This window comes from Podarcis melisellensis (assembly GCF_964234715.1).
Source record: "Podarcis melisellensis genome assembly, chromosome: 5".
NCBI classification, from domain to species: domain Eukaryota; kingdom Metazoa; phylum Chordata; class Lepidosauria; order Squamata; family Lacertidae; genus Podarcis; species Podarcis melisellensis.
The window spans coordinates 86,083,057-86,108,421 of NC_138537.1; the positions used below are offsets into that span (position 1 = coordinate 86,083,057).

At 46.7% G+C, this 25,365-nt stretch overlaps 2 protein-coding genes across 10 annotated transcripts in view; both read left to right on the forward strand.

Moving 5' to 3' along the window:
• GBF1 (golgi brefeldin A resistant guanine nucleotide exchange factor 1) overlaps positions 1 to 8,268 on the forward strand; it is an 83,666-nt gene extending 75,398 nt beyond the window's left edge. For 5 of the 9 annotated variants that reach the window (XM_081913441.1, XM_081913443.1, XM_081913445.1 and 2 more), the window contains 6 exons: positions 489 to 619; positions 1,711 to 1,812; positions 3,335 to 3,448; positions 3,679 to 3,856; positions 4,834 to 4,971; positions 6,876 to 8,268. In XM_081913441.1, coding sequence (XP_081769567.1) covers positions 489 to 619; positions 1,711 to 1,812; positions 3,335 to 3,448; positions 3,679 to 3,856; positions 4,834 to 4,971; positions 6,876 to 7,162 — 950 coding nt within the window. In that variant the 3' untranslated portion in view covers positions 7,163 to 8,268. The remainder of the gene's footprint in view (positions 1 to 488; positions 620 to 1,710; positions 1,813 to 3,334; positions 3,449 to 3,678; positions 3,857 to 4,833; positions 4,972 to 6,875) is intronic. The other 4 variants (XM_081913442.1, XM_081913444.1, XM_081913448.1 and 1 more) reach the window with 2 other exon arrangements.
• Positions 8,269 to 16,833: 8,565 nt separating this feature from the next.
• NFKB2 (nuclear factor kappa B subunit 2) overlaps positions 16,834 to 25,365 on the forward strand; it is an 89,077-nt gene continuing 80,545 nt past the window's right edge. The window contains exon 1 of the mRNA XM_081913555.1: positions 16,834 to 16,972. Coding sequence (XP_081769681.1) covers positions 16,908 to 16,972 — 65 coding nt within the window. The 5' untranslated portion in view covers positions 16,834 to 16,907. The remainder of the gene's footprint in view (positions 16,973 to 25,365) is intronic.

The window sequence follows — 25,365 nt, forward strand, 5'->3', positions numbered from 1 at the left end:
CTAGTAAGCATCTTGCTACCGACCCTGTTATTTACTTTCACTGCACTTTGAGAAGCTCAAATAGTATTCCCCCTTTGCTTTTAAGAAAGATTTTTATGCCAAAATATGATAAACTTTTCCTTATTGGTCCTGGTGGACTCCCTACTGTGATTCTTCTGATTCGTTACACACCGGAACATCTGATTTGAATGGCTCACGCAAATAGTTCTCTAGATTACAGCCCTCCAGAAACTTGACAGCAACTCAGGATTGTAATGGAGTGAATTATATTTCTATGATGACAGGCCCATGGGTTGCTGTGACAGGTTCATTTTTCAACTGTGCTGTTGTGGAAACCCAGGGCTCTATGCTGGTCCAGGACTACATTTAATAAGCATCGAACGGTTCTGTGCTTTTGGGGAGGTTGCGTGAAGGATGTAAGCAAGGGCTGGAGTTGCTTGGGGCAGAATGAAGATTCTCCCTTTCATTTTAACTTGCGCTGTTTGCAGGTATTGCCTGCCTGTGTTGTGATGCAAGGCGACAGGTGCGGATGCAGGCCCTGACCTACCTGCAGCGAGCTCTCCTTGTGCATGACCTGCAGGCTCTGGATGCCTTAGAGTGGGAATCCTGTTTCAATAAGGTATTGTTATCTGCCTACATTGGCAATGCTTGCGAATGGGCTCATCTTTCCAAAGGAGGCAATGGAGGAGTCCTATCTGTGGAGGAAGATAGGACTTCTCCTGACCCAAAACCTTGCTGAGTTGTGGCGCAATTTAAACTGTGTAACTTGCTTCCACCTCCTAGTCTTTTTCCTCCCCTGGCAGAATATACTTCTTGAGGCAGGGAGGACATCTGAGAGATTTGTTGAAGGTGAGACAGTAGATCTGCCTGGTCATCACTGGGCAAGGCTCAACCACACACTCTTTATCTGCTATCCTGGCAAGTGGCAATGCAGAACAATGGTCAGGCATGAGGGAGAGTTTTCTGGGCTGCAAACGGACCAATTTATTTATTAAGGTCCCAATTTATTAAGGTACACAGATGAAAGGCTAAATGTTCCAGCCAAATAGAACAAGTGCTCTGTTTTCCTTTATCTAAGAGGTATCTCACCTGTACATTTGAAAATCTAGGCAGGTTCAAAGCATATATTACACATCTGATAGAAGGGACTGCCCCTATTTCAAGTAGAAACAGCAATAAATCCTATTTTTTTTCCAGTTCTGAAGGCTTGGGAGAGGAGGGGGCTTTCATCTCCTTTGAGGGCGAGCTGAGTTTTCCCACTTCAAATTTGAAAAATCCAATAGGAAGCAGGACATGCAGACCCTTTACAGGAGGGGACAGCAACCTTTTTCAGCCGTGGGCCGGTCCACCATCCCTCAGACCATGTGGGGGGCCGGACTATATTTTGAAAAAAATATGAACAAATTCCTATGCCCCCAAAATAAACCAGAGATGCATTTTAAATAAAAGTCAATAGCAAACTAGCTAGGGTGAAGAGCAGTTCAAGGAGAATTGATATAGTTGCATCATCATTGGAGGAGGTGATTTGTCTTAGGGCAACCTTATTTTTCTTTGTCCCTCTGGACCCATTCCTAGTAATCTTTATGTTGTTGTGATCATCTGCTGTCCCCTAGAAAAAGTCAGACTGCAGGAAAGCTTCTTGCTCTCAACCCCTACTATATTTTGCCTCCTGTCCTTATTTACCTATTTGCTGCTTATCTTGGATAATAGGTGCTGTTTCCTTTGCTGACCAAACTCCTAGAAAATATCAGCCCTGCGGATGTCAGTGGAATGGAGGAGACCAGAATGAGAGCCTCTACTCTCCTCTCCAAGGTGCGACGCCTCTTACTTTTCAGAGAGCAAAGCTTTCTAATGTTGAGTAAGGTAAAAGGCCAAGTCGTGACCGACTCTGGGGTTGCGGCACTCCTCTCGCTTTACTGGCCGAGGGAGCATGACTAAGCGGCTTCTGGCGAAAAAGAGCAGTGCACGGAAATGCCCTTTACCTTCCTTCTGGAGCGGTACCTATTTATCTACTTGCACTTTGACGTGCTTTCGAACTGCTAGGTTGGCAGGAGCAGGGACCGAGCAACGGGAGCTCACCCCGTTGCGGGGATTCGAACTGCCGACCTTCTGATCGGCAAGTCCTAGGCTCTGTGGTTTAACCCACAGCGCCACCTGCATCCAGTACATCACTTTAAAGGTCCCTCTGACTATGCCTATTAGGCAGTGGGGATGAGCAGACTTGAACTGGGGCTTTCAGGAGACACCCAGTGTCTCCACTTTGAATTGCTACCTTCCTTTGAACTGGTGTCCCCATTCCCAGTGGGAAGTGGTGCAGTAGCCTCCTGCCCTGAATTCACTGTCACTAAACAAAAACAAAGTCTATTCTCCTAGTAACTTTTTCTGTTTATATGTACTTCACCTGCAATCTCTGTTGCAGGGTGAGGACTTTGTTTTAGCTCCCTGTGGTTGGCTAACAAGCTTTAAGGAGCCAGAGAGGATTTATTTTAAGTTACTACATTTTCACCTTTACAGTTGAAATGAAAGGATAACTTGCAAAAAGACAACCCTGCTTGTGCAGGACACCCCCCCAATATATATATATATACACAGAATTTAAAGCTTAACAACATTTTGAAGTAATATCACCCTACCTGTCTTAATTCTGGCCATCTGTGTTAAGACTGTAGTGTGAACCTTGTTCATACTGTAGTGTGAACCTTGTTCATTTCATTAAATTGATTACTCTCTCAGGATTTAAGCATTGTGGCCACATGGTCTGGTGATTTTTTACAAGAGGCCCTAAATAAGCTTTTGGGCCCAAGTGTAGCACAGCATTCCCGGGGTTTGGAATCCTTTAACAGGGCAGAGCTGTCTAGGAATAATAATAATAATAATAATAATAATAATAATAATAATAATAATTTTATTATTTCTTCCCCAGCCACTCTGGGCGGCTTCCAACCGAATATTAAAATACAATAGTCTATTAAACATTAAAAGCTTCCCTAAAGAGAGCTGCCTTCAGATGTCTTCTAAAAGTCTGGTCGCTGTTTAACTCTTTGACATCTGGTGGGAGGGCGTTCCACGGGTGCCACTACTGAGAAGGCCCTTTGTCTGGTTCCCTGTAACTTGGCTTCTTGCAGCGAGGGAACCGCCAGAAGGCCCTCGGTGCTGGACCTCAGCGTCTGGGCAGAACGATGGGGGTGGAGATGCTCCTTCAGGTATACTGGACAGAGGTCATTTAGGGCTTTAAAATAACCTTAAACATACCCTGTGGTGTCAGAGCAGTCACCTTAGGTCCCTCTTCCTCTCATGCTATATGCTTAGTGTGTGATCTTCTGTTCTATCCTAGGTCTTTCTGCAGCACTTGTCTCCACTGCTCTCCCTCCCAACCTTTGCTGCGCTATGGCTGACAATTCTGGATTTCATGGACAAATACATGCATTCTGGATCCAGTGACTTGTTGGTATGTATTTGCTGCCCCTTCAGGTTTCTAGGATCTCTGCTTGGTAGGCCCATGTCTGAAATGCATGTTAACACCCCTCTGGGCCTTTCCACCCTTCTTGGTCTTCCAGTGATCCAGCCCCATGTTAACCTCTGATAGTGATCTAAAAAGAGGACTTGAGGGAGCAGTTGATTCAGAAGGAAGTGTACAGGATCTCAGATTTTAGCTCTTAGCTATGTCTTGCCTTGCAGCCAGAGGCCATCCCTGAATCACTGAAAAATATGCTGCTAGTAATGGACACGGCTGGAATATTCCACAGTGCTGACTCACGAACAGGCTACTCTGATCTCTGGGAGATCACCTGGGAACGCATAGACTGCTTTCTGCCAAAACTGAGGGATGAGCTCTTCAAACAGACAGTCATCCAAGGTATGCAAGCCAACCGCTTTGTGTTATGTTTAGAATCTGTGAGCAAGCTTCGTGTTCTGAGAGAGGCACTTGGGGGTATGTAGAAGTGGCCATGCAAGGTTCCTTGCAGAAAGAAATGAAACAAACCAAGAAAGCATCCTTAGTTACTCACTGATGCAAAGCTCTTTATTTTAGCTCAGCATGTTTGGCAGTAAAACTCCTTCAGGACCTTAAAAAATGTGCGAGTTCTTAAAATTCCAAGCCACCTTATTCTTCAAATCTAACCAACTTGTAAACCTAGTTCAGTATAGATGGCGAGGATTTCATTCCTACTTTTTCAAGCTGGTTCTTGAGTTGGTTAGAGTTTGAGTACAAGGTGTTTTTGAACATTAATAACACAGGTTTTTCAAGCTCCCAAAGGGGCAGTGTTTTACTCTGAAATGTGTTGAGCTGCAATAAAGAGTTTTTCATCAATGAGCACCAGAACCTGTTCTCCTTTTCATTTTGTTCTCTTAAGGTATTTCTTTCCCCCTTTTCTTGTGCTCCTTGCCGAAAGGAGCCAGTGCTTGGGGCTTGAGATGGACCCTAGAATGCAGTAGATCTGAGGCTTTACTAGACAGCAACAGAAATGGAGTTCCAAGCCAATCCCAAAACCTGTGTTGTGCATCTTTTGCTTTCATTGCCTGAAAAGATGCCTGGGCACAAACAGTCCTGATGGCCAAGTTAAGATTCACACCATAGTTCATGCCTTGGCTCCCTTGATGATGCAGACTATTGGGGAGCGGGGCTGTTGCACCGATCATGCTAGAATAGACTCCTGATGTCTTGTCATAGCAGAGAATACTTGTGTGGGGGTTGGTGTGTATAGTCTTGTCCCGTGTTGCCAGAGCAGCCTGATCTGACATGAGTGTGAGCCCACAGTCTTGATTGAAGGGAAAGCCTTTTTCCTCGAGAGGTATAATCTTTCCCCCCCTCTTTTGCTTGCTGTTTTTATTTAGACCCACTTCCTACCTTACCAACAGAGATGCATCCTCTCAAACCAACAGCATCTTCCCTGCCACATTCCCCTGGAGGGGATACAAGGACTGCCACCCATTCAGCTCCCTCTGAGAAGTCTCCTGAGCTGGCGGCCATTGGTAAGTCCTACAGTTCCTGCAAGAATGAGCTGTTTCTATCATCACCACCACCACAATCTAATAGACATGATATAAAAGGAATGGGAAGAGGAAGAGGAAGCAAGCGTTGGAGAGGTGTTGTTTCACTGGCTAATGAATGGGATCATGTTTGTCTCCTTCTTGCCATATTCTTCCTGAGAAGCAAGTGGCCTACGTCACTTAGCTGGTGGTAGAAACGAGAGTTTGCCACCTTTTCAGACAGGCAGCGAGGAAACAAACCCCTGTAGCTGCTCCTTTTCTGTCTTAAGGGTGGGACCAGATCTCTTATTTGCTGCAAACTGGTGGCAGTAGTAACAGCAGCAGCAGTATTGCATGACTAATTTTTCAAATCTCCTCATCACTGAACATGATACTTTACAAACTAATGCAAGTTAAACAAACAACAAACCAGCAACAAACATATCCCTGTTCCAGGTTGCTTATAGTCTAAAGTCTTACAATGTGGGAAGTACAGCAAACAGGATAGGAATCCGTATTTGTTAATTTTATATTCTTCTTTTCCATCAAATGGTGCTCAGGGCGATTAACAGCAGTAAAATACAAAGTAAAAATAAAAACAAGTAGGTAAAAACATCAGTAAAATGCATCAATTTGTATATTTACAGATGCCTTAACAAGGTGGGTAATGAGGCCACAGGCTTGTCTGACTAAAAGTGCTTTTGACTGCCGGCTGAAGGGTTAAAGATGGAGCTAGACCAAGAAGAGGTAGCGCTGGATAAAAGAGAGAAAATTCAGTTGCACTGCTTAAGCTTCAGTTAGAGGTTAAGCCAAAGCATTCTCATAAAAGATGAGTTTCAGGGTGAGGTTTGAAGGTGAGAAAGAGTTGGCGTCACATGTGTTTGTGTTCTGGGAGTTCCAGCCTAAGGAGTAGCAAGGAAGAATGGGTAAAACGATTTAAGAGGGCAGGAATCTGTTGAGCTGCTAAAGGTGTAGAGTTAAAGAAACAAATATATGCAGAATGAGAAGCAGAATGGGAAACTAGCATAGGAATTGGAAGAGGCACGTCACATGGGGTGACTTAAGAGCCAGTGCGATGATGATGATGATGATGATGTCAACAATGATTTATTAATTTATTGAATTTATATACTGTCCTATACCGGGGGTCTCAGGGCAGTTCACAGAATAAAATCAAGATATAAAACCACATAATACCTAATAAAAATAAAAACAACAACCCAATAGCTACCCCCCCAAAAAACCCCCACACATTTTAAAAGGGCATAGGATGTAAACAGGATCAACCAAAGGCCTGGTTGAAATTTTGCCTGGCGTCTAAAGATGTATAATGAAGGTGCCAGACGAACTTCCCTGGGGAGAGCATTCCACAGATGGGGAGCCACTGCAGAGCAGGTCTGATCTTGTGTTGCTTCCCTCCAAACCTTTCGAGGAGGGGGCACACGAAGGAGGGCCTCAGAAGATGATCTCAGGGTCTGGGTAGGTTCATATGGAAAGAGGCGGTCCTTGAGATATTGCGGTCCCTGGAACAGGGAATGAAAAGAAACCAAGATAAAAAGGAATGATTTGCGTGTACTTATACACACCCAGAGTGAGCTAGGTGAAGCTTGGGGAGGTCATGGAGCATATTAGGTAAAGGTAAAGGGACCCCTGTTTACCTTCCCGCCGGAGTGGTACCTATTTAGCTACTTGCACTTTGATGTGCTTTCGAACTGCTAGGTTGGCAGGAGCAGGGACCGAACAACGGGAGCTCACCCCATCACGGGGATTCGAACTGCTGACCTTCTGATCGGCAAGTCCTAGGCTCTGTGGTTTAACCCACAGCGCCATCCCCGTCCCCATGGAACATATTATCTGGTGACTAATTTTCCTCTTGAACAAGTGAAAAATCTGTTCTCTTCTCTCAGCAGACCCTGAGACGGCTTCAGTTCCAAGCAGTTCCAGTCTCTCTGGACCACAGTTCCACCCTCCAGCAGCAGCACCTGTGAAAGTGAGCTCGGCGAAAGATGCACCTCAAGCGGTGGCACAGCAACCTCTTATTCTTCAGCCTCTGGCCTCCCCCTTGCAGGTGGGAGTGCCACCTATGACTCTACCTATTATTCTGAACCCAGCTCTCATAGAGGCCACCTCTCCTGTGCCTCTTCTGGCCTCCCAGCGGCCGACTGACCCCATGACAGCTTCTGAAGTCAACTGAGGAGAGGAGTAAAGAGGACAGTTGGCTGCAGGGGTGATGGTGGTACAGGATGCTCTGTTTGGTAGAAGCCATGATTGCTGTAGGGAAGACCCTAGCAGAAGTGTGGAAGGCCACTTTGCAATGTGGCTGTCCTCCCCAGTGGACCTAAGGCCAACATTTCCATCCCAGCTCATCTGTTCCATGGCCCTTGGCTCCTTTTGTGCAGAGGCAATCTCTGTGTGGGTGATGGCCAGCTTCTCTTCTCTTTAGAGTTAGGGGGCAGCAGTCAGTTTTTCAGCACACACCTTCTGCTGCCTGTGATCGAAAAGAAAAGAAAGAAGGTAGGCGTTTCCTGCAGAGTGGAGCAGAGGAGCTATATTCCCTAGGAAATTAAGCAGAGACGCTCCTATTATGGATATTTGCTTGCCTATATTCTTTGGCATTGACTTGAGAATGTGACTCTTCCTATCGCCACTCTTTGGCTTGACTCTTCAGGGTACTCTTCAGCTACTCTGCTGGGTGGCGAGAGCTGGGGGGGGGGGGAAATATCTGCTCACCGGACAAGACCAGAGAATGTGGGACAGGAAGCAGAGGCCTGGGCCCAGGACAGGGAAGGGGAACCTCTGCAGTGCTGAGCGAACTGTACCATCTTGACTAACTCTTGTACTGGAAGCTCTCCTCCTTTCAGTTAAATCTTACTGGGTGCCCTCCAGGTATTCTTTGCTTGCACTCACAATCTCACAAGATAACTAGACTTGGTTGATTAGTGCCCGATAAAGTGAGAGGCTTCTGGGAGCGGGCAGGAATTGGCCGTACATGATGCTCTAACTCATTTGGGAACAGGCTGCTAAATTTTCCTTCTGGTCGCTTTCACTTTAGGAGGATGCTGTTACCCCCTCCTGCACCTCTGGCCTCTTAGCACAAAAGCAGAGTGAAATGTGTCTCATCTAGTGCTTCCTTCCTCTTATGCATTAGGCTAAAATTCTCCACATTTATTGCAGAATCCCATTGGGAACTGAAGCCAGTGTCTACTGTGTGGAACGGCAGGTGACTGTGTGTGTGTGTGTATATATATATAAGGAGTCTATTGACTTTTTACAGTGGAATAAATATGACCTGTAAATGAATTATTTTGGCTTAGCAGTTCTTCTCTCCCGCCCCATCCCTCCCCCACCAGGGGTGCCAACTTGAATAAAATATTGGGGATCCCAGGTAAGCCGCCCCCCATATAATCAGTCACATGATGTGCCACACCCACCATTTGAATACCTATGAACTTGGGGGGGGCGACCCCCTCAAATATTTTATATTCTCCTATCACATTCATATTATCACCCTTAACAATTGATGATAGCTCCTCACAGACATGAGGTTCTTGTCCCTACCTTGGGGACTCAGCCAATCCAGCCTTTTCAGGTGTTCCTTCAGGGTGGTGGAGGTGCTGCAGATGGCCAATTGTCTATTGTTGCCATTAGGTAAGCCCACATGGTGGCGCATACAGTCCGTTGACACCACCCTGCTCCTCACTCACCAATCTGCTTGATGCCCACTCAGGCATGTTGCGGTGGAGCATGTGCATCCCATGAGCACATGGAGCGCCCAGCCTGGAGCACCTTCCTCTCTACCGCCTCAGTCTATTCTGCCTTTCCCGACAGTACTGCCTACGATGCACTGAAAAGGAGATTAGGCAAGACAGCCAGTTTACTCCAAGCCAGTAATAAGCAAACATTACTTGGGGAGGGGGTGGTGTCAGGATGAATGGCCAGGGGGCTGTTTCCCCTCAACATCCCCCTCTCCCCTTTCTCACACTTGAGACTTGGCAGAGCACTCCTAGGTTGCAGTTAGGAAGGAATACAGATTTGTGTGTGTGTGCGCACCACAAAATTGTTGCCTTCAATCGCAGTGTGGCTAGAATCCAATTTCTGTCACTGTAAAGTAGGGATTAGCAATTATGAAGGCTTCGGGGTCAAGTCTGCCCCTCTGTGTGATACCAGCTGGTCTCCCAATTGCCCATATTAGTGCACATATTACAAAGATGTGCGTGCAAACATGTCTGTCTATATAAGCGGGAAAGAACATTAGCAATGGCATTCTGCTAAGACAGATTGCTTGCAAAAATTTGTACGTTAGGCAAAATGGCATAGAGAAATGGATGCGTGGATATAAATGCACCAAAGTGTTATGAATTTTCACAAATATTCTTTTTGTAAAAAAATGCAAGCATATGTGAAGATTGAACAAACTGAACTTAAGATTGTAAAGATGACAAACTCAGAGGAACCGAGAATGAGAAGGTTTGTCAATCCCTCATAGGGAAGCCATACATACAGCATCCTCCACACTGTTCCATTCTACCGAGTATGTAGACCACCATTAAGCCTGTTACTGAATCTTTCCCACCTTAAAACTGCTGAAATTCCTGATACACTTTTGAACTTGAATAGCATTAAAAGGCCACTTTCACAAAACGTGTCCACCTAGTTCTAACATCCCAGCTGGAGAAAACATTTTTTAGTGCAATCCATTGCTATGAAACTGTTTATCACAGGTTTGTGTTCAGCCTCTACCTGATAAGAACATCCAGAGTTTGCTGAAGTAAGCATAGGGATCCTCTCTGCTTATACAAATGACCCAAAGAGTGCAGTTTCTTTCCAGCTCAATGCGTGTGTTTGACAAGACTCTTGTGATTAGCTCCAATCACCCTATTAATGTATTTTAATTGTTATGTGAATTGAAAGCAATTGCAGTTTGAAAATGCAACAACTGGTGCAGGAAGAATGAGGTATAGTTGCTCAGGGTAAAGACAAATGTGAACAAGAGGATTGTCCCCGAAACATTTGTTTGCTTTTAAGAGTCAGCAGTTATTTGCAGAATATTTACCTATGAATACAAGAGCTGTCTTGCAGGATCAGAGCAAGGTCCATGTAGTTCAGCATTCCACTTATCACAACAGAAACTTGGATGCCGATGGAAGATCACCAGCAGGGAATCAAGATGCATAGAGCATTGTGGAATATTCTGTTTGCAAACTGAACTGTCATTCAGCTATTGCAGCTAATAGCAGAGACTTTTTAAAGCAGCCATCTCTGCTTGTGGTCATTACTACAGTACATCTTGTGGCAATTAATTCTATGTTACAACAGTTCCACTGAATCAGACGAAGGGCGGATCTAATAGTTACCAACACTGCCCAAAAATTTATCCAGGAATCTGACATGTAGGGCAAGAAAACAACACCCCTCTCTCCTTGTGTTAGTTGCCCCTGCCCAAGCAAGTGGTGTTCTGAGGCTGTCTCTGAAAATGGAGATTCTAGTTTGTGGTCGTGGCTTAATAACAACTGATAGGCTTGGATCAGTTTGCCTGATCCTCTTTTAAGTGTTGGCCAGGTGAGTGACCATCAACACAACATGTGGCAGTGACTTCTATGTGTGTGTTATGTGTTGTTTGGCAGTGGATGCAGGATACTTATTCAATCAAGTGTCATTGAGTGGTGCAGAGTTCTAGTATAATAAAGAGAAGGATATGGAATGAGGAAGTATCCAAAACATGCATTTGGGGTGGAGGTGAAGGAAGGGATGCTCCGCTGTGGACCAGAAAGGAAAGCACCTATCAGAACTCATGCCAATCTTTTGCACTGTTTGTGCTACAAAGCCTTGGTTTTGTTTTGTCAGCTAACACTGCTTTTAGGGAACTCCTTCCTCTGACAGTAAAGTCAGAAGATTAGTGTCTACATGTAAGCTCTTTTCTTGGGCAATTAAACTGCGGCTGTGTATTTCTGCCCTTATTGAAGAACTGGCTAAGGAAACTTTAAAAGTCAGCAAAATTGTTCAGAGATTATAGCTGGTAGAGGTACCTATTTTGACCGTGGGGATGATGGCATTGTTTACCTCTGCCACAGAGGTCTTGGCAAAGAGTGAAATCTATGCTTGAAAAACACCAAAAAGAGCTGGCCTCCCTGACAGCTAGAAACATGGCTCTGTAAGGGCAAAGTAATGTGACTGGGTAGGTCTTCCATAGTGCACACAGAACACAAGGTAAACTGAATTTGTGATGGCTTTTTTCAAAGATCTGCTGTATCTGATTAAATGTGCAACTGGATCCTTTAAACCTTCACCTGCTGGAGGTATAATCCCGGAGCATCAACTTCAACATGTTGCACTTTTCCACCAGAGAAGACATTGTGTGTTGTGCAGCATAGAGGGTGACTAACATGAAATTTGCTCATTGCTCCTCAGGAGTTCCAGGGCTATTGCTGCATTAAACTATTGAACAGGGGTAGACTCTGTGCTGCTCTCCAGTTACTGTTCACTAAAATTCTGATCACCCCAACCATTGGCTATTATGCTGCCTGAGGCTGATGTAAGTTACAGACCAACATCTGGAGGCTACTACATGGACTAACACTACTATATTCATAATTAAAGGTGACCACTAGATGGTCTGGAGAACCAGCATAAATGTTCATTCAAGTTGGACAAGTAGTCTCTCTTGTGTGTCTAATATTCAATGGCCTTTGCAGCTGAAGAGTGTGATGATCTGTGCCCTTTGTAGACTATGCAGGCCCATGCATGGGAAAATCCTGCACAAGGCATCTTCCTAGGGGTGGGCTCACATCTTCCCTGATTTTATTTGAGCACCACAATGATTTATGGTCAAGATTATTTATGATTTAAGGTTCAAGAGGAACCAGGGGTGTTTCCAGACTGTTGCTGTTTTTTGTTTTTGTTTTGCATACTGGCAAATTCAGGTTGCACAAGTACAATGAATTTGGAGCTCCTGTACAACGAACCCGCATCCCCCAAAGAACGGGCATTTTGCAATAAGGAAAGTGGTGGAGAAATTCACTGGAAAGTGTCGAAGGATGCTTGATTTGATGCAATATCATCTAACCTCCCTGCAAACAAACCATAATAAACTGGCCATTTGGAAACACTCGGCATCTGTGTTTTCTTCCTTTTGTGTGTGTTTTCATTTTCACTGTGTTTTCCCATGCTTGTGCCACCATGCTTTATGGCACAGCAGCCTCCTCCTTAAGGAGTGTATAGGATGTGAGGTCAAGCTGCTGCTGCTGCTGCTGCGCCAGCCATGGAGGCAGACTTTTCTCCTTGTGGGGAACCTCTGACAGCGAACGAAAGAATCTACAAAGAGGTCCACCAAAACCCTTCTACTTTTCTTTGTGGGACCTGGAAGGTGTGATCTCTTTCCTGGCGTTATAGTCAAAATGGAAATGGATGGAAGGGTGGGTTAAATAGCAGGGGGAATAGAAGTGTAGTCTAGTGATTATAGAACAGCCCACAAAGTCTGACTGGCTTTTGGGTCTGCTGGAAGAGACATTAAATGTTGCTAAACCTGTTCCCTTATGCCTTGAATGTCCCCCTTCTTGGGCTGTGTGTGGAGTAATTCTGGAACATTAACCTGGCTTAGACGTCAGATAGATCCTGAATGGGGGTGGGCGGGTAAGAAATGGTAAGAAAGAAGTTCCTTTTCCCATGTCTTTAAATATGGCAGTCTGGATCTGCCATAACAGGGTCTGATGGGAGTTCTCCAACAACAGAAGGACCCAGGCTCTCTATGCTTGGTTTGGGGGATCCTTAGGATGCCTTTGGTGCTGAATTCTGCAAGACTCAACTAATGAAAGTGGGGGAGAAGGTTAGCAATTTGGGCGTCTGTGTACTTTATTGGATATTGAAGGTGGGATATGTTGGAATCACAGTGCAGCCTCCGCATAATAAACGGAGAGTTGATTGCCCTACCCAAACAGGGCCAATCCAAGACATTTTGCCACCTGAGGCAAAGTCTCTCTCTCTCTTTTTTAAATAATATTTATTACTTTTAAAGCTTACAAGAAAAAAAGAAGAAAAAACAAAGAGAAAAAACAATACAATACAATATATAAATACAAAACGCAACCGTAACACATTAAACAAAACAAAACAAAACAACAACAGTTTAAAAACATACCATTTCAATACTCTATCTTTCATTCCCTTGTTTCATCAACCTCCTCTCACCTCCCTTTTTGTATTCCACTTCTGTTAATTGTTTCAGCAATTCGTTTCCATCTTTCTCTATTTTTGTCATATAAAGTCTCTCTTTTTTAAGGGAGGGGAAGGGGAAAGAGATCTGGGACTTGGTGCAAATAGCTGGGGCTCCGCCTTTGGGGACCACCCCCAATAGCACTCTGCCTCCATTGGCACTGATAGAAAGCTCTTTTCAAGCATAACTGCAGTGTAGGGTTTGGGTTTTGGTCACAATACATGGGATGGGCGGGTTAATTCTTTTCTCCCCAGTGGTGAGTTAATATTTACTTATTGTTACAGTATATGTATTAGTCTTTTTTCTTACAAAATAATTTGAAGTGAATGAGCTAGGCAGAATTTACTCTCAGATGGCAGTTACTTTTAAAAGTGTGGCTGGGAGCAGGGAAGAGACTGCTGAAAGATCCAGGTCTTAATTCCTTTGGTTCCTCCCCTCCAGTCTGAGAATACTTGGGCCTGCGGATGTGTCAAGATGACCATGCATGTAGCACATGCCTTCCCATCAAACTAGGGCTTTGATGAGTTACACCTATACGTGTAGTGTTCTGTCTTCAGTTTAGTAAGAGATTTACACAGCTAAGCATCTCTGAGATGCTTAAGCGTTTTGCCATTATCCCTGAAGGTGTACCACAGGGCAGTCCAACATTTCATACCAAGTGGGGCCACAAGAGTAAAAGTAAAGGGACCCTTGACCGTTGGGTCCAGTCGCAGAAGACTCTGGGGTTGCGGTGCTCATCTTGCTTTATTGGCCAAGGGAGCTGACGTACAGCTTCCAGGTCATGTGGCCAGCATGACTAAGCCATGTCTGGCGAACCAGAGCAGCACACGGAAACGCTGTTTACCTACCCGCTGGAGCGGTACCTATTTATCTACTTGCACTGGCGTGCTTTCGAACTGTTAGGTTGGCAGGAGCAGGGCCGAGCAATGGGAGCTCACCCTGTCGCGGGGATTCGACCCGCCGACCTTCTGATCGGCAAACCCTAGGCTCTGTCGTTTAGACCACAGCACCACCCGCGTCCCACTTTGACACAAAACCCACAGGCCACACACTGCCATCATCATCATCATCATCATTTGTTTAAGAAGGCATGAAATTGATGATGTGTTAGCCAAGGTATTTAGGTGTCCCCTAGTTTGTCCTGTATTTCCTGTGTTAGCATGGATTTGTTGTTTTTGTAGAAGTGTTTTAGACAGTGTAGACCTTTGGCTTGCCAGGTTTTTAGCTGGAGGTTTTGTGCTGCGTGTTGGAATAGTGGGTGATAGGCCGGGGGGGGGGGTTAGTGGGGGTGGGCATGGGGATAGTTTGCCTACTTTTCCCTCCTGACACACACTGCCTTGTTGTGTGGCGGGGGTTGGGGGGAAGGAGCCAGGCCAAAATTTGACCCTCCCATCTTGCAGCCCTTGCACTGCCACCCCAAAGCCAGCTGAGGTACTGGGTGTGTGAGGCTCTGGCAGGGTCCTAGAGCCCTTCCACCTCTTTCCTGACAAAGTGTTAACTAGACTTTAGGAGGGAGTCATAGAATCACAGAATTGGAAGGGACCACAAGGGTCATCTAGTCCAGCCCCCTGCAGTGCAGGAATATTTGGCCCAATGTGGGGTTCAAACTCATGAGCCTGGTACTAAGAGTCCCAGGCTCTATCAACGGAGCTATTCCAGGAGGTCCTTGTCAGTTGTCACAGCCCTCATGCCTCTTCCCTTTTTTAAAAAAAGTAATATTTATTAAAATTTCAAAAAGTTAGAAAAGAAAAAGATAATAAAACAAAAAATTACAAAAAACTGAAAAATAAAAACAATTAAAAACAAATCAGTTTCATAACTTAACTTTCATTTACTTGTTTCCTTGACCTCACACCTCCCTTTTTTGTATTCTAGTTCAGTTAGTTAATTCAGCCAATCCTTTCCATCTTTGTTTTTATCTTAATCATTTATCTTAATATATTGTGACTTTACATTCTCGCCTGTTGACAACCCATTTTTACATACTCCTTTATAACATTACTTCTAAAACCACATAACTTCATTCCAGCATCCTTCTAACATTCCTTAATTTTACAATGTTTCTGTAGATAGTCTTTAAATTTCTTCCAACCTTCTTCTACCGATTCTTTTCCCTGGTCTCGGATTCTGCCAGTCATTTCCGCCAGTTCCATATAGTCCATCACCTTCATCTGCCATTCTTCCTTGGTGGGTAAATCTTGTGTCTTCCAATACTTTGCGATGAGTATTCTTGCTGCTGCTGTAGCATACATAAAAAAGGTTCTATCCTTCTTTAATACCGATTGGCCGACATGCTTCTTCCCAAAGCCTTGCTTACCCACCTTTGGGAAGGCACAACGAGAGCTAGGGAGGGGGGCATGTTGGACAACCCCTGTCTACCAGGACAGGACAGGTGCTACACTATAGAGTGTTGAGGTGGCTAAAATGCCAGAGCCCTGCTCTCACCCAGGAAGCAGCAGTAGGGCACTACCACCTAGACTTCGCAGATATATCCATAGAGTATATGTTGTTTCAAACGATTTTCAGCACTATATTTTTTAATTGCTGCAACGTGTAACCTGTCCTGCAGGTTGAACTATTTTTTTGGGGGGGAGGGGAGAAGTTAAGTCCCACAAGACATGATACAGGCCCACTATTTGAATGGCAATTCCCATCAACTTTGGTGGGGCCCGACCCCCTTAAATATTTTATTGGGGAGGCCGAAGGGACCTCAGCCTCTAGGAGTTCTGTCCTGGGACCTTTTGATAAACTGGGTAGGTAAGAAATCACCATCATACCCTGACTTGAATCCACAGGTCACCAACCCACCTGTAACCAAATGGAGAAAGTGCCAGCACTTTAAAGAAAAAAAACCCTGCCCTAGTCTTGGCTAGGCCAGGCCACTACATATATATATATATGTGTGTGTGTCTGTGTGGAGAGAGATTAAAACCAAAGTTTCTTTGCGGGAGTGCGGCAGGGCTGTAGGTTCAAGCCCCGCTGAGGAAACCGCTCCCACTCCGTGAAACTCTGGACCAGTGTCTCCCAAACTTTGGGCTTTGGGACTACAATTCCCATCATCCCTGACCACTGGTCTTGCTAGCTAGGGATGATGGGAGTTGTAGTCCCAAAAAATCAGACGGCGACCCAAGTTTGGGGTAACCTTTCGCCTGGACCAATGGTCTGTCTCGGTCCCCCGACAACTTTCTTACGCTCTCCTCTCACACGCGCATTTGCCAGAAGCAGCGCCAGCTCAACTTCCCTCTCTCTGGTAACTTTCCAAGCCTCGCCGGGCCGCAAGCGCGAAAAGCACCAACCAGCCCTTGAGGGGGAGAGACGGGGAGCCTCTTCTGCCGAAGAAGGGCGCTTTCTGGCGCGCCGCTCGCTCCCCTCAGGAAAGACACAGCCTCTCCATTTCGCTGAGGCGAAGACGAGCGCGCGCAGAGCTCTCCCTTCCCCGACCTCTCCAAGCCGGGGCGGGCAGCGCGCGGAGACCGGCCCCCGAGGCGGGGTCGCCCCGTCCCATGCCGGCCTCGCTCCTCCTCCTCGGGGGGCGGGAAGTTACGCTTTGGCCGCCGCCGCCGCCGCTGGGCTGGAGCCCCGCCGACTTTGGCGCCGTCGTCGTCCCGCGCTCCAGTCAGTCCGCTGCGCAAGGGGCCGAGGGCCTGAAGCCGACTCCCTCCTGGCGCCCACCGGACGCTGGCTGGGCGGGCGGGCGAGCTCCCCCTGTCGGGCGCGCCTCCGCCCCAAAATGCCCGCCTGGGCGATCCTGCCTATCGCCTTGCCCGCCTTCAGCATCACCGGCATGTGGATCGTGTGAGTAACACAGGACGGGGCGGGAAGGGACCCTCACGAGGGGTCGAGCGCGCCACGCTTCCAGCCAGCGGCGTTTCTGCCCCGAGCGGCTCTGGGGGCTCCGGCGCCGCCGGGGGGAGGCGAAGGTGGCGGGCTGCGCTGCGCTCCGGAGCCGTGGCTGCCGCTGCTTCTTCGCGGCTCTCCCTGGCCTGGCCTCTCCGCTCGGCCCTGCGCCCGCGAGCCTGCCCTCCGGACGGAGCCGGGGATGGCCCTCGCATGGCCCCAGCCTCGGAGCTGCTCGAAAAAGCGCCTCCGCTTCTCCTCCCCCCGTGCAAGGCGGGGTGGAAGTGTGCCAGTGCCAGTGGAAAGTTTCAGGGCTGAGACCTGTTAGGGTGGAGGGCAGCATCTGCGTGGGAGGATGCTTTGCGTGCAGTGGCGTAGCGTGGGGGTGCAGGGGGGGGGCGGGCGCAACATCTGGGGGTTAGGGGGCGCAAATCCACGGGTTAGGGAGTGCAAATTACTTGCCTTGCCCCGGGTGCTGACAACCCACGCTACGCCACTGTTTGCGTGTCGCGTGTTTGTGTCTCGTCCGCCCGGAAATGCGCCCACGTGTTTCCAGAGTGCTGCTTATACAGTAGTGCGATGCGCGCTCCTCGTGCGTGCCCGAGGTGTCTTCCCGACGACATGCTTATCAAGCATTCCTCCGGAATTGTTTTCGCGCAGTTTTGCGCACGCGTTGGATGGCGCCCCGGGTGTACTGAGCATTGATTCTGATTCGTTTGGCCAGAGATGTTTGGACATTGCATCAAAGCAATGAAAGGAGAAAGGAGATTCCGACAAAACATCAGGAAGAACTCTCTTGTAGTAAGAGCTGTTGGACAGTGGAACGGTCTCCCTCTGGAGGTTGTGGTCTCTCCTTCCTTAGAGTTTTTTAAGCAGAGGTTTTTAAGTGCATTTCTCCTCTGTCTCTTTCATTTACAAAGTTTCAATGTTTGACCGGGAGTCAGTCAGCTACTGGTAAATTCAATTTACTTCATCATGCAATTGGGTGAGAATTGTAGAGTTGGAAGGGACCACGAGGGTCATCTAGGCCAACCCCCTGCAAGGCAGAAATATGCAGCTATCCCATACGGGGATTGAACCTGCAACCTTGGCGTTATCAGCCATGGTCATCCAAAGGCAAGGTAACTGCTTTTTACAGAAGTGAAAGCCGTGCCAAAATGAAGGGCTGGCAGAACAAGGGCAAACCAATTATATGGCAAATCAGAAGGAATGACAAAAGGGCACCCCCTAAAGGTGCTTAGGCTAAATAATGGAGACTTCTTTAAAAATGCACCAGACAGGACAGGTAGTGCAGCTGTTAAGATGGAAAAAGGTGTAAAGGGAGGGGCACGGGGAAGTCACAGAACAGCTAAATAAATCCTTTGCCCCTGCTTACAGGGGTTTAGAGACCCACAAGTGAACCATATATATATATATATATAAGCACTGCACCTAAGACATGCAAAGGATGGGGCTATAGACATTTTAGAAACTGACCGCTTAAAACCCAGCTTCCCATTGTCAGCTGCCATTTACCCAAGCAGCTCCAGGGGTAGTTGGTTTCTTACAAGAGTGGAAGGTGCTCAGCGTTCCACTGCCCAACTTCAGAATTTTACAGGTACTCCTGAAGTCAGTAGCTATTGCAATAAAAAGCATTGATCTCAGAAGCCTAGGAAGGAGGAGGCTAGCTAAGAACAAGATATATCCTAAGCCTCCATTAAAGTTGGTTTGGCACCCTTACTCAACAAGCCGGATCCCTCCCCCTCTCCAACTGGACTTCTTGCGATAAAGAAAGTGACATGTAAAGGCACTGGAACGTTTGGCAGAAGAAATTGCTTGACCCAGTGTTGTATACCCTCCTGGAAAACAAATTGGAGCAAATGTTCAGTACACAACCAGTCACTGTCTAACCTCCCCACAAACTTTGCGCAGGCAAAATTGGGAAGCAGTTGAAAGATTTTCCTTAAGTACACTCAGTGTCTCTGTTTTCAAATAACAAAATCCTTCACACAGGTCCATTGCAGTCAGTTTGAGACGTTGTTGTAGCAATGTGGGGTTGATGAAGGAAGAGAGGTGGGGAGGGAGAAAGGAGAAAACAGAGGAAGAGAATATAGGAGGGGTGAAAGCAGAGGGGGTGAGAGACTTCCATTATTTACATAGTGTATGAGTGGAGATTTTTTTGTCCGCATCGCATGGGTAGGTGTCTTATTTTTGCTGGCAGAGCGAGAGATCAGAGGGCCCAAGTTATGGTTAGTTGCAGTTGACTGATTGCAGGGTGTTTTGTTTGTGTGTAAGGTTAAGTTAGCCCTATTGATTCATAGTTGTTAGGGCAGGGCAGGGGGTCATTGTCTTGTTGGCCTTTGTATGTGATAAAGAGGAGCCACACAAGGGGAAAGGCCTTCTTCTTTGTTTGATCCCATGATAGATTCAGTCTGCTGATTAGTTTTTCTAGTAGTGCTGTTTCCCATGCAGTTTGGTACCAGTGGTCCATGTTCACTGCCAAAAGGTCTCTCCAGTGTCTGGTAAATATTGACCCATGCATTTTCCCCTGCTCAGGGGTGCCAACTTGAATAAAATATTGGGAGGGCGGACAGGTAAGCTCCACCCCACATAATCTATCACAAAACTAGGCACACATACAGTATTTGAATGGCAATGCCCATCAACCGGGGGGCGGAGGCTCAAATATTTTATTGAGGGTGGCTGAAAGTACTTTTGGCCCCTAGGAGTTGGCTCCTGTGTCCCCCCACCCTTTTATCCTTTCTGGGGGAAATACCCACAAAGCTTTTTTTAAAAAAACAACAGCAGCAGGAACACCTTGTTGCCAAGAACCCTGATATTTCCTTGACCTGTTCAAAACATTAAGCCCTTCCCTGGAAACATGCGCAGTCGCCATTGTTTGGCTGGCTTCAGAGTAAATCCTATGGATTAGTGGGATTTACTTCCGAGTAAGCATGCATAGTGTTGGGCTGCTGGTTTCGCCTCGGACTAAAAGATCAAGCAACCTGTCTAGCAGCGGTGGGGCTCAGAGTTGCCTGTCACTACCAGATGGCTGCCTACCCTTGATTGGTGTGTTTAGTTAGCAGATTCTTCCAAGCTGAATCACTTTCCAGGCTTCTTGTCAATTCTGGACAATGCAGGAGAGGCAGACGGTTGCCTCAAAACATTTGCGGTGCCTCAGGCAGGAAATCTGCATTGTCAAAATGTGCGGCTAAACTAAATTACAACTGGCTGCCCTTTACAGATATTCCGTAATGTGCTGCCTGAGGAAGGCTGCCTCAACCTGACTGATTGGTATCTTGCTGAATCTGTCTTGTCTGGTTGTAAGGAGACAGTTGCCTGCCGTTCGCTAGCTGCAAGACAACGCGTTTGGGTTGTCTGGCTAGGGAGGGAGCAAGATGCAAATATTCAAATAACTCCAGGTATATAGGGACATAGGAAGCTGCATTTTGAGTCAGGCCCATGGGCCGTCTACCTCTGTATCACCTACACTGGCCGGCAGCAATTCTCCAGAGTTTCAGATGAGGAACAAATAATAAGCCCCCTCTCGAATGAAAACCCAACATGGTTCCTGAAATTCATTCTGACTGGGCAGATAAAATATAACAGATAGAATTTTGCAGGGGGTGTTGTTAGCGTGTGAAAATGGTCAAGCTCCAAGGAAGCCCAGGCAGCCACCAATAGATGATGGGGGCGCCAGGCATCATCCTGGCGCCCGGGCATCTTCACTTGGTTGCAAGTGGCTGTTAAAGGTAAAGGGACGCCTGACCATTAGGTCCAGTTGTGGCCGACTCTGGGGTTGCGGCACTCATCTTGCTTTATTGGCCGAGGGAGCCGGCGTACAGCTTCCGGGTCATGTGGTCAGCATGACTAAGCCGCTTCTGGCGAACCAGAGCAGCACACAGAAATGCCGTTTACCTTCCTGCTGGAGTGGTACCTATTTATCTACTTGCACTTTGATGTGCTTTCAAACTGCTAGGTTGGCAGGAGCAGGGACCGAGCACTCACCCCGTCACGGGGATTCGAACTGCCGACCTTCTGATAGGCAAGTCCTAGGCTCTGTGGTTTAACCCACAGCGCCACCCATGTCCCAAGTGGCTGTTAGCCAGGTGCAAAATATGCCTGGCAAATTTTGAACACTGTTCCTGGAGTGCTGGCTGCTGCCATTCCCAGATGCTGAGTAGAGTTTGCAGGAAAGTGGGCAAAGACTTCAGAAGGATTCACAAAAGTGAGGAGGGAGCGGGTAGGTTGGACTTTCATAGGGCAAGGGATTCGCTTTTGGCTTGTTAATAAGCCAAACTACTCCCTGGTTTTTGGCAAGAAGCAACTTGGTTTATTTCTGAGTCAATGTTGATACAAGCCATAGGTGACTTGCCCATCCCTCCCACCAATATACTGTGCTGCAAGGCATTTCTGGGGAGGCTGGCCAGAGGTCCCCTATTTTATGTGGCCAACCTGCAAGCACAAGCAGTGGAGGTTTATGGCCTAGGTCCTAGGAGCATGAGAGCCTGTGGGCCCAGTTTTGGATGAACAGGTGCAGAGCTGTATATATACTTTAGCACACATTGAAGAGGCACTGTGTTTCATAGGCTGTTTTTGTAAAAACCAAAACCAACAAACCATACCCTTTTGGACTGGCTCTTTTCGGACTGCTTTAGATGGCATGCCACATCTGTTCCATACCTGCTTCTTACTGCAAAGCATCACAGTTTCCTTAACTACAACGGAGCACCTTATTCCAGTGGGTTCCCTCCTTTGAAGCGACCCTGTTAATAAAAGATAACAAAAAATCCTTGCGGCAGCTACTTTGTTGATGCAACCTTATTTTCAGAGTTGGTGGTGAGGTGGCACCTCTTCTCCCACTCCGGGTGTTTCCTTAAGAAAGGCCTTCTGCTCCCCCACCCACACTTCCCTTCTGTTGATCATTAGCTGTTGTTTATTGTCTGTCAGCCCATGTGACAGCACTTGTATCTCAGCCAGTTTGCATTAATTTCGAGAACAGCGTTGCATGAGCTACTGCCTCGAAAGCTAGTAAGGCAACCAGCAGGAGTTACAACGCTGGGAGTACATGTCTGTCATCGAATTCTTCAGAATTCACACGTAGTCATGTCTTCCTGTTGTTTGGCTTGGGTTTGGTTTCTACCTGTTGATAGCTCAGCCAGTAGAGCATGAATCTCTAATCTCAGGGTCATGTATTTGAGCCCCACATTGGAGAAAAATTTTCCTGCCTTTCTGGGGCTTGATGACCCTTGAGGTCCTTTCCAACCTTGTTTCAATGATTATCTACCTCCGCTTGCCAATCTGCAAAGCAGAAATACAGTGGCAGCTTCCTTAAGCTGGCGGTTGAGGATACATAAGATCATGCAAGTTCCCACTGGCTTGTGAAGATCAGCAGATGGTCACTGCCAACCTGAGCTTCTTCTCAGGAATGCTATGCACCTAAAATACAGGTTTGGGCTCCTTAGAGGAAAAGAGATCAGGCAAGCTGTAGCAAGAGTGGCTTTGATACGGAACTGTTGCGTCCAGAAGAAGCAGATGATGAGCTAGGTTTGCAGACCGCACTTCCTTGCTTAGAGTGATCCCAGGGTGGTTCCCGAAATATCACAAAATAAATAGCAGTTACAAAAATATACGAGCGCTGGGTTTGGTTTTGGTTATGAGGTCCATGCCTTTGTTGCAATGGTGTTCTGTTTAGGGGCAAGTCAGGACAGTCCCTTCTGCTGCTTCAAGAGAGCTTCTGTTTTCTGAATTGGCCTCTTTCAGGATTGTGTTGAGTTCTACCTAAACAGAAGAGGCGCTCTGTCTCTCCCCGATCTTGACTTCTGCTGTGATACTCATCCAGCTCTGTCCATAGGTATTGCAAGTTCAGAAATGCTTGCAAATCCTTTTGATTTGTCTTTCTCTGTCTGAAAGTTCATTGGGCTTTGCTGCAGACAGTACCAGCAAGGTCGCTTCCAGACAACCTTCTTATCGAGCATCCTGATTTGTTTACCGGGGTGGTCCTGGTGGTCCAACTATTTATTGAGCATTCATTCAGATTTTTTGTTCACAGGGAGTTTAGACCATGCTGAATCAAGCAAATGTTACCCGCTTCACTTTTCGCCGTGTTTTTCTCTCACTTGGCTTTTCCACAAAAAGACCAGTGTTTTGAGGAAGTGAGTTTATTGCGCAAGGCTTCCCAACGAACAATAATTGCACAGCCTGAGTTTGCTAGTACTTTATGTGTTTGAATGCCACCCAAAAATATCAACAGCTGGGAAGCGCCCAGAAGAAACTATGGGTGAAAGCTGAAGGTTATCAAATAAAGCAAACCTCCTCTGAGATCAGTGTTCCCAATTAGTTGGGCAGCTCTCATATCCTGTTGTGGGTCCTAGCCACTGAGGGTTAAGTCTTTTGGTGGGTCTTTTATACTTCTCTTAGGGGCAAAATCCAAACCTTTTGATCAGGTAGCCTTCAATCCTTTTTTTCAAAACATGTTTTAGATCTTCTTGCAGTTGTGTAAATAATGGGTTTTTGTTTGGTAATTTCCACATACTACAAGATCATACAGGGCAAGATCATTTACAGTACAGTGGTACCTCAGGTTACAGATGCCTCAGGTTACAGACTCTGCTAACCCCAAAATAGTACCTCGGGTTAAGAACTTTACTTCAGGATGAGAACAGAAATTGCACAGTGGTGGCGCGACACCAGCGGGAGGCCCCATTAGCTAAAGTGGTACCTCAGGTTAAGAACAGTTTCAGGTTAAGAACGGGCCTCTGGAACAAATTAAGTTCTTAACCTAAGGTACCACTGTACTGGAAGACAAAGGCCAGGTCCAAAAAATATATATCATGAAACTAGTTACATGAGCCTCCGCAGTTTGGTCAAACTCATGCTGGTACCTTCGAGAACACTGTCCAACCATCTCATCCTCTGTCATCCCCTTCTCCTTGTGCCCTCCATCTTTCCCAACATCAGGGTCTTTTCCAGGGAGTCTTCTCTTCTCATGAGGTGGCCAAAGTATTGGAGCCTCAGATGAAGCCATGGCCTTGTGAAAAAGGAAGGAGCCCTATGCTTAGAATTTTGAATGTGGGCACCCAGCAACAGGAAGCCCCTCCCCCCAGTACACCTGAGAAACTGCAGCTCCAGGCCCAGTCGTAGGGACTAATTACAGCATTTAGCCAATTGCTAGTTTCTCTCGCATGATTCAGGACGTCTGTGGTTTCGTCTAGGCTCCTTCATCCTATCCAGCCACTATTCCTCCATGTTAATTTGCTTGGCTGGCGGTGCCGGCTCCTTATTATACCTCAGCCGTAAATAATGGAAGTGTGGTTGGTAGCCTAGGGTGAATGATGCTTGTACGTGGCTGGGCATGGTTTGGGCACTTCTTGGGGTCTTGCCTGCTGATCCTACCTCCTGGAGAAAGCTGCTATTTGAAAAATGAAATCTGTGAACTTGGCGTTGGCCAAAGCCATTCTGACTTTGAGTCGTAGAAATGTAGCGTCGGAAGGGACCGTGAGGGTCTTCTAGTCCCAACATCTTGCAACGCAGGACTCTCTTGCACAACGCAGGGCTCAAACCCACAGCCCTGAGATTAAGAGTCTCATGCTCTACTGACTTGCACCATGGTAGTGCCAGTAATGTTGTCTTCCTGCCTTTGCCAGAGAGTGAAGGGAGCTATGAGTTTTGTTTAGCAGTAGGAGCAGCCAACCTTTAGAACTGGCCGAGCAGTCTTGGATTTCTTGGACCTATACGTAATAAGTAAGCAAATGAACGCTGGGATGCGGGTGGTGCTGTGGGTTAAACCACAGAGCCTAGGACTTGCCGATCAGAAGGTCGGCGGTTCGAATCCCCGCGATGGGGTGAGCTCCCGTTGCTCAGTCCCTGCTCCTGCCAACCTAGCAGTTTGAAAGCATGTCAAAGTGCAAGTAGATAAATAGGTACCGCTCCGGCGGGAAGGTAAACAGCGTTTCTGTGTGTTGCTCTCGTTCACCAGAAGCGGCTTAGTTTATTGGCTCCCTCGGCCAATAAAGCGAGATGAGTGCCGTGACCCCAGAGTCGGTAACGACTGGACCTAATGGGGTCCTTTTACCCCTTTACCTTTAAGCAAATGAAAGCTTTCAATAAAGCTATAACATCATAGACTGGGAGCTGCCTGTTATTTCTTTATTTATAAATGATGTGAATTTAAGCAAGCAGGTCTTTGCAAACAGAATGTTGCAGAGTGTATAATTGGGGTGCGTGCTTGTGGTCACTTCAGACAACCTGTTTACTGAACATCCAGATTTATTTGGGCAAAGTTTGCAGGTAGGTTATATGTTTATTGAACATTCATGCAGATTAAATGAGGTTAAGTCAAGCAATGGTTACCCCACGTTTTCCAGTACATT